At 39.1% G+C, this 16,257-nt stretch overlaps 1 protein-coding gene across 1 annotated transcript; it reads left to right on the forward strand.

Moving 5' to 3' along the window:
- Window positions 1-2,584: 2,584 nt before the first annotated feature.
- LOC115510645 (non-POU domain-containing octamer-binding protein-like) lies at window positions 2,585-4,119 on the forward strand. Its single transcript, XM_032595420.1, is given in 2 exon segments — window positions 2,585-2,762; window positions 2,765-4,119. Coding segments are annotated over 2 exon segments (1,368 nt in total). The 5' UTR covers window positions 2,585-2,659; the 3' UTR covers window positions 4,030-4,119.
- Window positions 4,120-16,257: the final 12,138 nt, after the last annotated feature.

Consider the following 16,257-nt stretch of genomic DNA (forward strand, 5'->3'; position numbering starts at 1 on the left):
AGTTCTATCACAGGAAAGTATGAGAAATTTAAATATATATTATCTACAAAATGTACAGTCCCCTTTTTAATTTCATCTACCTCAGTACTTTGGGTTAGTCAACATACATTTATTGAGCACCTACTATATGCCAGGTTGAGAGGCTCAGAAATACATTAAAATACAAAGACCTTGCCTTTAAGACACTTGATATATGTAAGACAAACATGTAGAGCAGAGGGAAGAGTATCTGTGCTAGCTACTCTTGGCCTTGAGGCATGCTAGTCACTATTCCAAGTGTCATCCTGGTTTGTCAACTGCTAGTTACTGGTCTGCAAGGAATTCAACACAAAATGAGACTATACCTTTAGAAAATTTTATGTAAGGTTGAAATTACTGCCATATCTAAGCATATGATCACTTTTCTAGTAATTCATTTATTTTGTATGTTACATAACTTCAGACCATAACATATTTGTAATTAAAATACATATATATGTGAATATGAATATGTATGTACATGTGTATATGTGTATATATACATACATGTACATATAACCAGTCCTTAAGCACAGAGCTTTTGAGAAACACTACTTAACATTTTAGAGAGTTCATATCAGAACTAAGTTAATCTGTGCAAATAGCATCACTTCAGAATCCTTTCCCACCCCACCCTCACAATTCACTCCAAAAGATTAGGTAAATGTTCTTATAACAACTCATTGCAAAGTCCAGAAATATGCCTAAAAACTTTCTTTCAGCTTATAGCCTGGGAGCATGCTGGCTATCTAGGATCCCTAGACAAACTTTATTTGTCCTGCTCAGTATCTTTAAATTTTTTATCCCCCAATTGAAAATGTACAAAATTTCAAAAACAAATCTAGATAATTGTCTTTTCTTAGAAAATAAGAAAATGTGGGAACACAGGCCTATAGCCCACAGGATTGTGATCCAAAGAAATGGAACCCAGGGGCACTTTGGTGGCTCAGTCAGTTTAGCATCTAGGTTTGGTACAGGTCATGATTTCATGGTTCATGAATTTGAGCCCTGCATCTGTGCTGACATCTCAGAGCCTGGAGCCTGCTTTGAATTCGGTGTCTCCCTCTCTCTCTGCCCCTTCCCCGCTTGTACTCTGTTTCTCTCTCAAAAATAAACATTAAAAAAGAAAGAAAAAAATGGTACCCAAATCTCTCCTTTGAGTTGCATACTTGTCCTCTGTAGATATTTGAATTTAGCACATTTACTTTTCTTCATTTCCTTGGTCTCTTTGGGGATGTCAGTACATCCCAGCTCATCCCCTATAGCTATCTTGCCTATAACTTTTTGCAGCCCAAATAGGAAACTAGGGACCCCTGTGGTAAATAAAATATGGACAGGTTGTAATTTTTCAAAAGCAGAATACTAGTTTTGGTTCAAGAAATTCTGAGGTGATGGGGAAAATGAGAGGTTTTCCAAATACCACTCATTAGAGATAATCCCTAAAAAGTTGGATGGTAAAAACCATACACTCCTGGAGTGTAACAGGGAAGAAATTTTGTCTATCAAACTGAACTCCTAGAAGAAAAACTTGAGAAACTATCCTTTTCCTCATAGCATCTCCTAATTTCATGAAGATTTATTCACTAAACAAATGTTTATGTAGTACTTGCTATGTAGCAATCCTATACACCATGGATTCAGTTGTGGACAAAATTAAGTCCCCACCGTTATGGAACTTACATTCCAATCAAGAGACAGAGACAATAAACACCCCCAAAAATGTATGAATAAGTAATATAATTTCAGACAGTAACTATGGTGAAGAAAACAAAACAGGACAACAGAATATGACATGACTGGGTATTTGTATCAGGGAGAAGTGGTCCTCTATAGTGGTTGGCAAAGGACTCAAAAAAGATGACGTTTTATTATAAGACAAAAATTAGGAGAAGACACCCACATGGACATTTTGTGGGACATAAAAAGTCACAGAAAAGAAGGAAATGGGGAACTGGCAAGGACATATTTAAGGTGGTCAGCCAGACTGATGAAATGAAGAAAAACAGAGATGGTCAACTCAAGCACCTACAGGTAGTCTAGTACACAACCTCAAGAAGAGAACTGACAAAGAGATTTTCAGGCTAAGGAAAGAGCACACAGGTCCTGAAATAGGAGCGAGTTTGAAATGTCACAGAACTTATAAAGGTTTCCACATGTTTCTTATTCTTCTTTGGAGAACTTTTTCTAAATTTCCCCAGGATTCTCAGCAAACCACTACTGATAGGACAAATTGTCATCTACTGACTTTAGCTTAGTCCTTATTATTTCCGCTATGTTTTCACCTTTGCTTCTTCTCCACGCCACTCCCCAGTACCTGATAACATCCCTGTCAGCACTATCATCACTAGGACCAAAGTCTAAGAAAAAAGTTTGAATTTACTGCCAAGTGATATACCAAGTAATGACAGTGAGTCAGGTATGTGACATCCAGGCACAAAATGGGAGTGGTATTTGAAGATGTGTCCTAATTCTATTGTGCACATTTTAATAACCCATGTCTTAAAGGCCCCTGGTGAATTTCAATGGTACAGGAAAACTTTTGAAAATTATGTGATGGTAGTTTTTTTTTTCTCGGGACGGTAGAGGCTGTGTAGCGTCGCCGTTACTCTGAGGAGAGAACAGTCGGTAGAGGGGTGCAAAAATGCAGAGCAATAAAACCTTTAACTTGGAGAAGCAAAACCATACTCCAAGGAAGCATCATCAGCATCACCACCAGCAGCACCACCAACAGCAACAGCCACCACCCAAAATGAAGGCTTGACTATTGACCTGAAGAATTTTAGGAAACCAGGAGAGAAGACCTTCACCCAACGTAGCCGGCTCTTTGTGGGCAATCTTCCTCCTGACATCACTGAGGAGGAGATGAGGAAACTATTTGAGAAATACGGGAAGGCAGGCGAAGTCTTCATTCATAAGGATAAAGGCTTTGGCTTTATCCGCTTGGAAACGCGAACCCTAGCAGAGATTGCCAAAGTAGAGCTGGACAACACGCCACTTCGTGGAGAGCAGCTGCGTGTGCACTTTGCCTGCCATAGTGCATCACTCACAGTCTGAAACCTTCCTCAGTATGTTTCTAATGAACTGCTGGAGGAAGCTTTTTCTGTGTTTGGCCAAGTGGAAAGGGCTATAGTCATCGTGGATGATAGAGGAAGGCCCTCAGGCAAAGGCATTGTTGAATTCTCAGGGAAGCCAGCTGCTCGGAAAGCTCTGGACAGGTGCAGTGAAGGCTCCTTCCTGTTAACCACATTTCCTCGGCCTGTGACTGTGGAGCCCATGGACCAGTTGGATGATGAAGAGGGACTTCCAGAGAAGCTGGTTATAAAGAACCAGCAATTTCATAAGGAGCGAGAGCAGCCACCCAGATTTGCACAGCCTGGCTCCTTTGAGTATGAGTATGCCATGCGCTGGAAGGCACTCACTGAGATGGAGAAGCAGCAGCAGGACCAAGTGGACCGCAACATCAAGGAAGCTCGTGAGAAGCTGGAGATGGAGATGGAGGCTGCTCGCCATGAGCACCAAGTCATGTTAATGAGACAGGATTTGATGAGGCATCAAGAAGAACTCCGGAGGATGGAAGAGCTGCACAACCAAGAAGTGCAAAAACGAAAGCAACTGGAGCTCAGGCAGGAGGAAGAGCACAGGCGCCGTGAAGAGGAGATGCGGCAGCAACAGGAAGAAATGATGCAGCGACAGCAGGAAGGATTCAAGGGAACATTCCCTGATGCGAGAGAACAGGAGATACGGATGGGCCAGATGGCCATGGGAGGTGCTATGGGCATAAACAACAGAGGCGCCATGCCCCCTGCTCCAGTGCCAGCTGGTACCCCAGCTCCTCCAGGACCTGCCACTATGATGCCAGATGGAACCTTGGGATTGACCCCACCAACAACTGAACGCTTTGGCCAGGCTGCTACCATGGAAGGAATTGGGGCCATTGGTGGAACCCCTCCTGCGTTCAACCGTGCAGCTCCTGGAGCTGAATTTGCTCCAAACAAACGTCGCCGATACTAATAAAAATTTCACTGTCTAGTTTCCCAAAAACCCTCAAAAGAAAGACCCTTTTTGGACTAGCCAGAATTCTGCCCTGGAAAAAGTGTTAGGGATTCTTCCCAATAGTGAGGTCTTCCTTGCCTGTACTACTCTAAGGGAGTATGCTGGAGGCTGAGGGCAAGGGAGGGGCAATAAAATTTAACAAATCAAAAAAAAAAAAAAAAATGAAAGAAAATTATGTGATGGTAAATAAAACTTATTCAACAATTGGACATTTGAAATCTTTACCACATGGACCAGAATAGATTTAGGACCTGGAGAGGTACTTTAAAAGCCAAGTATCATCACCAGTTCCAAGAGCAACCACACTGTATACTATACGATATCTAAAAAAAAGAAGCTATCTAGTACAAAATAAAAATCACTGTGATTATGTTTATCATATTGTAACATGTAATCAAATCAATAAAATTAGCACCCCCCCACACTCCCAAGTAAATGATATGGGATAAAAGGTTTCAGAAGTGAAACTAAAAGGAAAATGAATCATTCCAAGAATATGAAATTATATAATTCATTTTTAGAAGATTAAAAATAAAAAGATACTTAATAACTTCCTTCAGTGAAAGGAATTATTTATGTTGGTACAAGGAGTATAATTGAAAAGGAGGTATAAGAACAAGAAAACTGAATACTAGTGTGAAAATCTGCAGATGGTGGGAGATACAGATTATCTCATTGTTCTTGTTCAATATTTATTAAGCATCCTGTTTTCCAAATGCTGTCACTTATGAAATTCCAAGTATATATACCTTAGTGAAGGAAGAGGTAGGGTTTATAGACTCAAAAAACACAACTAAAACGGTAGAACTTTTGAAGTTTGTCTTTGAATGAACTTCCTACCTCTGTTTTAACTCTCCTTTCCAATACTATTCAACCACCAGTTTTGGGGATGCGACTGGGGATGAGGCAGTGGGTTACAAGCAAAGGTATAATTCAAACTCTGGCCTTCTTTCCAGGATGTCAACTCAAATTACCTACCTTCCATACAAACCCATCAAAATTCTTAGTCCTATCTAGAAAGTAACAATTGGACTCAAGTTTCACATCCCATTGGAAATGACTAATGATGAATTTGAAAAAAATACATATTATGTATTATATTATTTACACGTAATTTCACAGAAACAAGACAGGTAGCACATAGACTGCAATACAGTGTTAATACGAATAGATGGGATACACATATACCTTTCTGTTAAAAAAGCAAAACAACAACAAAAAAAAACATAACCTCTCTGGGTGGCCTCCCAGGCTCACCAGGGCCAAAGGCATCAAGTTGTCCAGCGGCCCACTGGGTGGGGGCCCCAGGGGATGTTTGATTCAGTGATATAAGCTCTCACTGCCCATATTCCTGGGAACTTACATAACATTCTATCTGTGCCTACAGTTTTCCCAGAATGAGTAAGGATGAAGTATGTATGAATCAGGCCAGAAGCTGTGGGTCATTAACATCTTCACCTCGCAGGCTTCAACTAATGATTCAAGGAAATTGGTTGTATAAAAACCCTAGCTCCCTCCTCCTCAAGTTAGTGAATTCTGACAAGTGTATTTTGTGTGTTTCCTGGGGTTTCCTTGATGGATTAACTTCTAGTCTCCTACCATTGTTGCCGGCATCATGATGTACTCCCTATTGACTGATTTATCTCCTCTGTGTCAATTCTTCACTCCCTTACCAGTGTTCCCTACATCTATCTCCCAAACAAATTCTTTGCACACAGATTTTTGCCTCAGTATCTGTTTTTGAATGAGCCAAATTAAGATACTCTTTATGAACTTATTTGCATATAAGATGAGCTTGTTTATCCAAATAGATTTTCTCTATACCGGTAGCTAAGGGGCAATTGTGACTGAGAGGGCTGTCCTATGCACTCTGCCTACATCAGCACCTCTTTTTCTCCTACTCAGTTTTCAAGCCATCCCATGTTCCTACCTTGCCCACAAGCATGCTCTGCTTTTTCCCAACCCCACTTATCTCTTCCACATGTGGGATCATGTCTCACTTATTGCTTCAACCACACACCTAACACTCATCTCCAACATAATAGGACCTCAGGTGACTTAACATGTGGAAAGGATGTCCATGTAAATTCCCTTGTGTTATGATACGTCTCATTGCTCCTTCTTCAAGGCCAAGGTTTCCTTAAGGGGCAAGATGATAAGGATTAGAATAAGTCTTCAAAATATCCTCACTCCTTTGGGCATCTGAGATCTGGACTCTGACTTGGCCTCAGTTACGCCTGAGCTCTTATCCAAAATTACTTGTGGCTCATCAGTGATTTGTGAAGTATGGATATTATCCTTTCACTTGATCTTAAAAACAGCACCTAATTTTTAAATCTTTATTTCTCAAAAGACTAATCATCTGCCATCATTCAAGTCTAAACTCTTCTGTCCACCTGTTTTTCAGGAAAATCCCTACTGAACACCCAACTACAGACTTCAACTGATTCCCTGAACAGCTTGGTTTCACAGGCTGCAGTTGGATATAATTTTCCTGATGCTGAGATTAACTTCCTTCTATTTCTGAGCAATGAGGTCATCATCACCCCCAGCATTGTCAACAAAGATGATGATTTCCATAGACGAAAAAGTTCATAGTGAGTGTATTCCCATGCGTGTCTTTTTAAAAGCATCTTTTAGCTTTATTGTGCTATCCTTGATTCTATTTTGGTTTAAAGGCATTTATAGTATCCTAAACCATAATGAACATCCCTATGGCAGAAATAAAATCCATGTTATAGCTTTCTTTTGAGAGGTGAACATCTTAGCTTTTAAGATACTTTCTCCCATAAAGCAAAGTCTACAGCAGAGATGGACTCCTTTGTGATCTTTCTGGTCACCTTCCCAAACTTCTAACAATTTATGAGTATCTTCCACATCAATTTCTTGCCAAGATTTTCCTAGTTTCAAATATTGAACAATGCAAAATCAGCCCTGTGTTTAGACTAGCAGTACTAATCCTACAATGCTGCATCTTCGACTTGCAATCCACTGGTCTCCGGAGAGGTCAATGCTCATACTGCAAGTACCTACTTTTTCACAACATAAAGTGGCATGCAATTTCCCAGTAGTAAAATCTTGAAGGCTTGCTTTCTAGTCACATGGATCTAAAAGACAGCTGTGTTTTCCATGAATTCTTTGCTGCATATTACACACATGCCACAGAAACTGGTATCCTTTTCCCATGCTGCTGTTGCTCCAGAAATTTTTCAATCTGTTTCTGAAGCTGCTCTGATGAAACATCATGCAACAAAACGTAGTTGTCTTTTTCTTTCCAAAGAACATGTTGGGTTGATTCTCATTGCTCTACAGGACTCAGTGATAAACCTCTTTGCTTGAGTGGGGGTGGGGAAGGGGAGGTTCTCTCTCAATTCTGTCTCCATTCTAAGCACAATTCTCAGCTCCTGGTTTGATGGCTTTCCGATTCAGTTTTCTTGTCTTGCCCCCACAACATCCCTAAATTGATACGCTTTTCCCCTTCAAATTTCAATTGTCTTGCAATTTCTCTGAAGTGAGCTTGCTGTACAGCTCCTTCACTGACACAAGATACGAAAGAGCATTCAGGAAGAAAAATTAAGGGCTTAGCAAGCATTCCAGTTTGGCTTTCTAAATGAACACTTTTTATATCCTTTGAAAAAAATATCGGGGGACCTACAGAATACAGTTTTGTCAACTCTAAGTTACAGGTGTGGAGTTCGTATGAGGGACGGTACAAGAGTGGTCGAGAGCCACTCCTCCTTGCTATAGGTCCTGGCCCCACCATTTACCACCTATTCAATGGTTGCTATTTGTGACCCTGCAGAAGTTTCTTATCCTGCTTCCGTTTCCTCATCTGTACAAAGAGCAAAAATAGTACTTAATAGGCTAGTGGTAAGGATTAAAAGGAAAAAAATACATATTGATAATTGCTTACCTTGTCATAAATGTTACTAGCTATTTTTATTGGTCAGTCTAGTGCCAAGTCTATTATAAAGGAGAATGTTCACTTTCAGGAGATGCCTGCATGTCATTTTTGGTCATTGGGCTCTGAAGGTAGCCTCTATCTTTTCACCACCTCTATGAATTACTCCCCCAAATCTCACAGTCTTTCTTCATATGCTGACCAGATGTTTCATTTGCTGAATCCCTTCTCTGTCTCATGTCACTGTTGGCATGCTTTTTGGGTACATGGAACGGCACTGAACAACTGTGTTGAGGCACCGATGGGCTCAATAGGTAACACCTGTCTCCCTCACAGAGGTTCAGGACCAACTGAAATTATAAGGAAAAGATTAGGGAAGGTGGCTTGTATCTACAGGGAGCTAAGTTTCCTTCTATTAAATCCCTCAAACATACAGACTTCCCCTTCCAAGTTGTGACTGTAAGCTTCCCAACCTTTACAACAAAACTGACCAGAAAGGTAAGAGCAGACGTGCTCTGTGGGCACATTTGCTCCCAAAGGGGGGAAAAGGAGGAGTGAAAACGTTTACGTCCAGGTTCTCCTTGCCAAATCCCCACTGAGGCTGTCACATCTCTAAAGAACTTGCATGAGGAAGTAGAAGCAGGCAAAGACTGATATCCCACTGGTGCTGCATCTACCCTGGAAGAAACATCAGGAGTGAGAAGAAGCACTCCTCTCCAAACAGGCTGGAAGCTATTACAGGGTAAGACTGGCCAGTAGTCCTATCAAAGGAGAAACCAAACTGCAAGCTCATAGTCCTATCATCAGAGCCTTGCCTTCCTCCTGTTTCCTGCCCTGAATTTGATAGAGGAAAAAAAAAAAATTAAAAAAAAAATTATCCGACAAGCCCACATTTGAGTTTTAAATAACTCAGTTTTTCCTCAATTTGATCGGTCTATTATAATCCCTGACATTCTAAGAAGCCCCACAAAACTGTAAAATAGAGCCAGTGCTACAAGAAAGTGTTTTTTGGTGCCACAGATGTACAACAAGTTATGATAGTACAGATAGGCATTACCCACATCCATCCTTCCCTTTCCGTCCCAGACTCACCAAAATGAGATGACACATGACACTGATCACAGCGTGATACAGCATTGTTTCTGACATACCCTTAAGCACAGTGACCCTAGAATTTGTTAAGAAAAAAAAAATGTGGTAGGCGGGGAAAGTTGTCAATTATGATTTCATGGTTGTGCTTCATTTCTTCGGAAAAGGGCGCAATATTTTAAAGGTCAAATCTCCTATTTGCCCTTTTGTCTTGCTTGATTCCTGTAGTAACTCCTCAGCCTTGTCTGGGATCCTGGCGGAGGATTTCGGAGGTTCTCCCTTAACACAACACGCCCAAGCAAGCTCATCAACCTTGTAACCAAGCTGTTCTTTTTTTTTTTTTTTTCTCTTGCAGCCACTCTATTTTCTCCATTTTGTGGGTGTTGTGCTAGATTTCAGAAATAAGCCCAAGTAGAAGTAAGAACTAAATTATTCCCTTTAACTTAAAAAGGTAGCATCTTCCAACACAAACACAGACCTTCCTTGATGCCCAAAGGTTCACTTGTTGGAAACCCGGTAGATCCAAGGTCTAAAGACCAAGGAAGGACAGGGAGATTCTCTTCTGACGGCAAGGGGAGCCCTCAAATAGTATCAATGAGAGAAGAGATACATTTTAGAAAGGATCTCAAACTCTGAAGTAGAAGCATTGAAACAAAGTTTTGTTTTATTTTTCTCGCCCCCCCCCCCATAACTCAGTATGTTAAGAAATACTATGGGAATATAAACAACATGTGATCTGTATACGCCCTACCATTACTCTCACCCAAATTGGAGCATTTCTTCAAAAAATTGCCAACGAAATACAAAATGCTACTACCACGACAGTGTAGTCCGCAGTTTTTCTTTAACTAGTGTCTCTCTCTGGAGTGCTGGCTTTCTTTCTCATTAAGAGATAATAGCCCCTTTTCAGACACTCAAGTTAACTTTCATGACTGTTTCTATACGGTTTGAGGATTCTGAACAGCATGATTGTAACGAACTCATATTACACACATTGACAACTCAGAAGAACACCACAAATCATGTAAAAAGGAGTTTCATCTATACTAAACTGTTCAGTAAATTGCAGGGTATAAACCACCTATTTGCCTAGGACATACTTACCAATTCCTCATACTAAATATTACAGTTTTCCAGAAATCGTAAAGCTTTAAGTCCATCCCACTTTACTACAAAATGAAATATAATGTATTTTAAATGTGTACAATTTTTTTTTTTAATTTGTGATGCAGGTGGGGACAGGAATAAAGTATGTTTCAGAATAGACAGAAAAGGACTCTATTTGGTCAGCCTTGGGGCACCTTCATGGCTCAGTCATTTGAGCATCGACTTCCGCTCAGGTCATGATCTCACCGTTGATGAGTTCAAGCCCCACATTTGGCTCTGTGCAGACAGCTCAGAGCCTGGAGCCTGCTTTGGATTCTGTGTCTCCCCCTTTCTCTGCCCCTCCCCCACTCATGCTCTGTCTCAAAAATAAACATTAAAAAAAATTTATTAATCAGCTTCCCAAAGACATGATTGCCTCATCACTCTGCAAAGACACACTGCCCAGGGTTCTTTAGCACCACATGTGTTCATGTTGCCACATAAAACGTAGAAGGCTTAGTTAAATTTGAATTTCAAATAAGCAACAAAAAATTCTAAAAGTAAGCATGTTCCAAACATTGCGTGGGACACACTTATGTGAAAAAAAAATGTATTCATTGTTCATCTGAAATTTAAATTCAGTTAGGCATCCTCTATTTCTATTTGCTACACATTGACCTTTCACCACCTCGTTGGACTTTTAAACCCTCCTTACTTGATATGAGAGATGAAGCTGCTTCATGAACAAAATCAGGGCAGAAATAGCATAATTCATGCCAGCCAAGTTTGGTTTTTTCTTTTGTTCCTCAGTTCAGAAAATTATTTTGAGAGAGAAAATGTCAACCCACCATTATATTTCTTTATTAAAAAAAAAAATAAGAACGTACCTCAAAGCCATCCGCTTTTAAAGGCTAGTATCGAGAAAATCTTCACTCTAGGCAAGACAATGTTCCAACCTGCCCTAAACAAGTATCTATGAAATTAGGACTACTGTGATAACAATGGTTACCAGGCAGCTTAGGCAACGAAAAATTATGGCACGTTACCCAAAACAGGTAATAGTGAAGCCTGGAATTAAACCTAGGCGTGTTGATGCCACAGCTGGTGCTTGAAACAACTAATCCACATGCTTCATGACTCGAGCCCTGAACTAGGAATTTATTGTATTATTTGAGCATAACTGACACATAGTGTTCTATTAGTTTCAAGCGTACAACCTGGTGATCTGACAAGTTTATACATTAGGCTATGTTCACTGCAAGTATAAGCTACCATCTGTCCTGTTACATCACTATTAAAACATCATTGACTATATTCTTTATGCTGTGTCGCACTCATTCCATAGCTGGAAGCCTGTATCTCCCACTGTCCTTTACTCATTTTGCCCAACCCACCATCCCCTTCTCCTCTGGCAACCATTAGTTTATTCTATTTATAAGTCAATTCTGCTTTTTGTTCTTGTTTAGAAATGTTTGGAACTTTTGTTCTAGGTCCCTGTGTGCAGTCTCAAGTGGCACAGTCTCATCCTCTTTTATGGCTAACAGTCCATTGCATAAATACCAGGTTTCCCTAATCCATTCATCTGTTGATGGACACTTAGGTTGCTTCCATGTCTTGGCTGTTGTAAATAATGCTGCAATTAATAGAGGGGTGCACATATCTTTTCAAATTAGCTTATTTTCCCTGAGTAAATACCCAGTACTGAAATTATTAGATCAGGTAGTATCTTTAATTTTTTAAAGATACTGGTTTCCACAGTGGCTGCACCAATTTATATTCCCATCAATAGTGCACAAGGGTTCTTTTATGCTACATTCTTGCCAATATTTGTTTCTTCTCATCTTGATTGTAGCCATTCTAACAGATGTAAAGTAATATCTCACTGTAGTTTTGCATTTCTCTCATTAGTGATGTTGAACATCTTTTCATTTGTCTGTTGGCCATGTGTAGGTCTTCTCTGGAAAAATATTCAAGTCCTTTGCCCATTTTTTAATTGGATTGTTTGGTGTTCAATGGGTTAAGTTCTTTATATTTTAGGTATTAACCTCTTAATAAATATATAATTTGCAAGTATCCTCCCCATTCAGTAGGTTGTCTTTGTGTTTTCTTGATGGTTTCCTCTACCATTCAAAACCTTGTATTTTGATGTAGTCCTAAGAGTTTATTTTTTTATTTTGTTCCCCCTGCCTTATGACAGGTATCTAGAAAAAGTGTTGGTATGGTCAATGGCAGAGAAATTACAGCCTATTTTCTCCTTCTGGGATTTTTATGGTATCAGGTCTCACATTTAGATATTTAATCTATTATTCTTGTGTGTGGTGTTAAAAGTAATACAGTTTCACTCTACATGTAGCTGTCCAGTTTTCACAGCACCATTTATTGAAAAGATGGTCTTTCCCCATTTTATTTTTCTTTCTTTTTTCTGGCATAGATTAATGATATAAATGTGATTTTATTTCTAGGGTCTCTGTTCTGTTCCACTGATCTGTATGCTTATTTTTGTGCCAGTACCATATGGTTTTGATTACTATGGCTTTGTAGGACGTCTTGAAATTTGGAATCGCTTGGAAATTGGAAAAGCTTTGCTTTTCTTTCTCAGGATTGCTTGGGCTATCTGTGGTCTTCTACGGTTCTATACAAATTTTAGGATTATTTGTTCTAGTTTTATGAAAAAAGCTGTTACTTTGGTAGGGATTGCATTGAATCTGTAGATTGCTTTGAGTAATATGGACGTTTTACTCAAACGTTTGAGAATATGGCAATATTCTTCTAATCCATGAGCATGGAATACCTAATTTAGGTCATCTTTGATTTCCTTCATCAGCATTTTATTGTTCTCAGAGTAAGATCTTTCACCCAAGTTTCTTCCTAGGTATTTTATTCTTTTTGGTGCAATTTCTTTCTGTGACTTCATTTTTAATGTTAGAAACAATACGAATTTATAACAATTTTGTATCCTGCAACTTTATTAAATTCATTTACTATTTATAGTTTTTTGGTTAAGTCTTTAGCATTTTCTAGGTTTAGTATCATATTATCTACAAATAATTCGTTTAACTTTTTCTTTAACAATATGGAAGCCTCATTTCTTTTTTTTTTTTTTTTTTTTTTTTGTCTGATTGCTGTGGTTAGGACTTCCAGTACTATGTCAAATGAAATTGCTAAGACTGGACATCCTTGTCTTATTTCTAACCTTAGAGGGACATCTGTCAGTTGTGCACCACCGAGAAGGTTTTGAGTTTTAGGTTTTCATATATAGCCTTTATTATGTTAAAGTATGCTCTAATTCCATTTTGTTGGGTTTTTTTATCATGAATGAATGTTGAATCTTAAATGCTATTTCTGCAACTATTGAGATAATTATGTGATTTTTATCTTTCCTTTTGTTGATGGTGGTGTAGGATACTGACTGATTTGCAAACACTGAAACATTCTTGCATCCTGTTCATGGTCCTGGTGGATAATCTTTTTAACCTACTGTTATATGTGGTTTGCTATTATTTTGTTGAGGTTTTTTCCATTTGTGTTCATCAAGGATACTGGCCTTAGTTGGTTTTTTGTCTGTGTGTTGTTTGTGGTGTCTTTGCCTGCTTTCAGTAACAGGGTAATGCTGGCCTCATTGAATTCATTTGGAAGCTTCCCTTCCTCTTATATTTTTTGGAATAGTTTGAGGAGTATAGTTATCAACTCTTTAAATATGTGGTAGAATATACTTGTGAATCCATCTGGTCCTGGACTTTTATTTTTTGGAATTTTTTTCAATTACCAATTAAGCTTTGTTACATGTCATCAGTCTGTTCTGATTTTCTCTTTCTTCATGGTTCAGTTTTGTAAGATTATGTTTCTAAGAATTTATCCCTTCTAGATTGTCCAGTTTGTACTGATTTGGGCCCTTTCTCTTTTTCTTGATGTATCTGGCTAAGGGTTTGTCAATTTTTTTTTTTAAATTTTATTTAAATCCAAGTGAGTTAACATATGGTTTAATAATGGTTTCAGGAGAATTTAGTGATTCATCACTTACATAAAACACCCAATGCTCATCATAACAACTACCCTCCTTAATGCTCATCACCCATTTAGCCCATCCCACACCCACCTCCCCTCCACCAACCCTCTCTGTTTGTTCTCTGTATTAAAGAGGCTCTTATAGTTTGCCCTCCCAGGATTTGTCAATTTTATCTGTTTGAAGAACCATATGTCTGGGGTGCCTGGGTGGCTCAGTCGGTTGAGCATCTGACTTTGACTCAGGTCATCTCCCACTCAGGTCATGATCTCACAGTATGTGGGATCAAGCCCTGTGTCAGGCTCTGTGCTCACAGTTGTGAACCTGGAGCCTGCTTCAGATTCTGTGCCTCCCACATTCTCTGCCCCTACAGCCCCAATACTCTGTCTCTCTCACAAAAATAAAGCAAAAAAGTTTTTAAAACATATCCTGGTTTCCTCGTTCTATTTTTTTTTTTTTGTATTTTTTGTTTTTGTTTTTTTCTTAAGTCTCTATGTCAATTATTTTCTGCCCTGATCTCTATTTACTTTCTTCTATTCACCTTGGGATTTGCTCTTTTTCTAATTTCTTTAGGCATAAAGTTACATTGAGTTTTTGGTTTGAGGGGGGTAAACTCATTTTGAACTCAATCATCTCCAAACAGTACAGAATATGTTTCCAATGGACTTAATTTTCCTTGAAAATTATCAATCATTTTCTAAACATTTGCCTAAATCTTTATTTTTGACCATATTACCTTTTAAATGACTTCCAGAAATTCATTAGTTGCTGTCTTAAAAACTACCTATTTTAAGCTACATGAAGTGATCCTACTTCTAGTTTCCTAAATTTGATAAGGGCCACATTCTATCTAGTAACAGATTGCAATTATATGACGTCCAACCAGAGCATATCCTCCTAATATCACTGTCATTATAATGAAGAATTAATCTCACAGATTTTTAGTGACATTTCTCTATCATTACCCACCCTCCTTTTGTCTTTACTGTTAACAGGAAATGAGATCTTAAAGTGGCCACACCCTAGTTCTTTACAATGGTCCACAAAACTTTGTAAGCCTTCCTTTCCAGGCAGGGCTTCCTAGGGCTTGGTGCTGTCTGGCATGAATTAATTTGGTCATCAGTTCATCAAATATCTAATGAAAGTGTACACAGTGTAAGAACTGGGTGTGGGGGGGAGAGGGGGAGCAGTCTGATCTCAGGTATTTTATAATCTAATGAGTGACACCTCAAACTGCTTATAGTGACTTCTCATTCTCCTGTATCTGGGTTTGTACTGCCTGCTTAAAGCAGCTTGCTTTATGCACACTAGATTTCAAGTGGGAGACTAATGGGACAGGTCCTCTAAGAGCTCCAAATACCTTTGAACACCAGCTCTGCCCACATATGTTGTCCCACAAGAGCTAATATGGAGGGTAGATAGGGATGGTTGATGGTTCCTATCCTGCCTGGCTCGCTCACCTTCTGAAAATTAGAGTTAGCCCAATGTCATCAGCACAGTCAAGCTAAGGTAAAAGGAAATTTCAAAATGGCGTGACCAAACAAAGAGGGTCGCTTTTCAAAATAAAGTTGGAAGGCCATAGGGAGGAGGAATTTATGCATGTCCTCATTGGAGAAACTATAAACTTATGTTGTAAACCTTTCCATCAGCTGGAAGCCCTCAGTCAGCACTTAACTGCCTCCACACCCTGAGGCCTGGATCACTGGCATTATTCAAGTCAAAAGGAATCAATGCAATTTAACAAGTTTCAACTCCTCATTTGAATAGTAACTCAATGAATCCCAGTTTAACCTAGCTTCAATCCCTGTTTCCTGTAGAGGACAGACCTGAGAACCACACTTGTAGCCTTCTGCCTATATAATTCTGTACACACACATGCACACATACAATGTCTTTCTCAGAACATGAGTTAGGTTTCTACCTGAATCTGTCTCCCAAGTTGCAATTCTAACAGCCCAAATAAACAAACCTATGTTAGCTTTAATTTTCAGTGAGTTCTTTCTTGGTTAATGCTATGTTCCAAACAATTCCAGCCAGCCAAATACATAGAACAGTCATCATGCTTTAAATAACCTCAGTCGTATGCAACAACAGTAATTCTTTTTAA

This window comes from Lynx canadensis, chromosome A1, assembly GCF_007474595.2.
Source record: "Lynx canadensis isolate LIC74 chromosome A1, mLynCan4.pri.v2, whole genome shotgun sequence".
NCBI classification, from domain to species: domain Eukaryota; kingdom Metazoa; phylum Chordata; class Mammalia; order Carnivora; family Felidae; genus Lynx; species Lynx canadensis.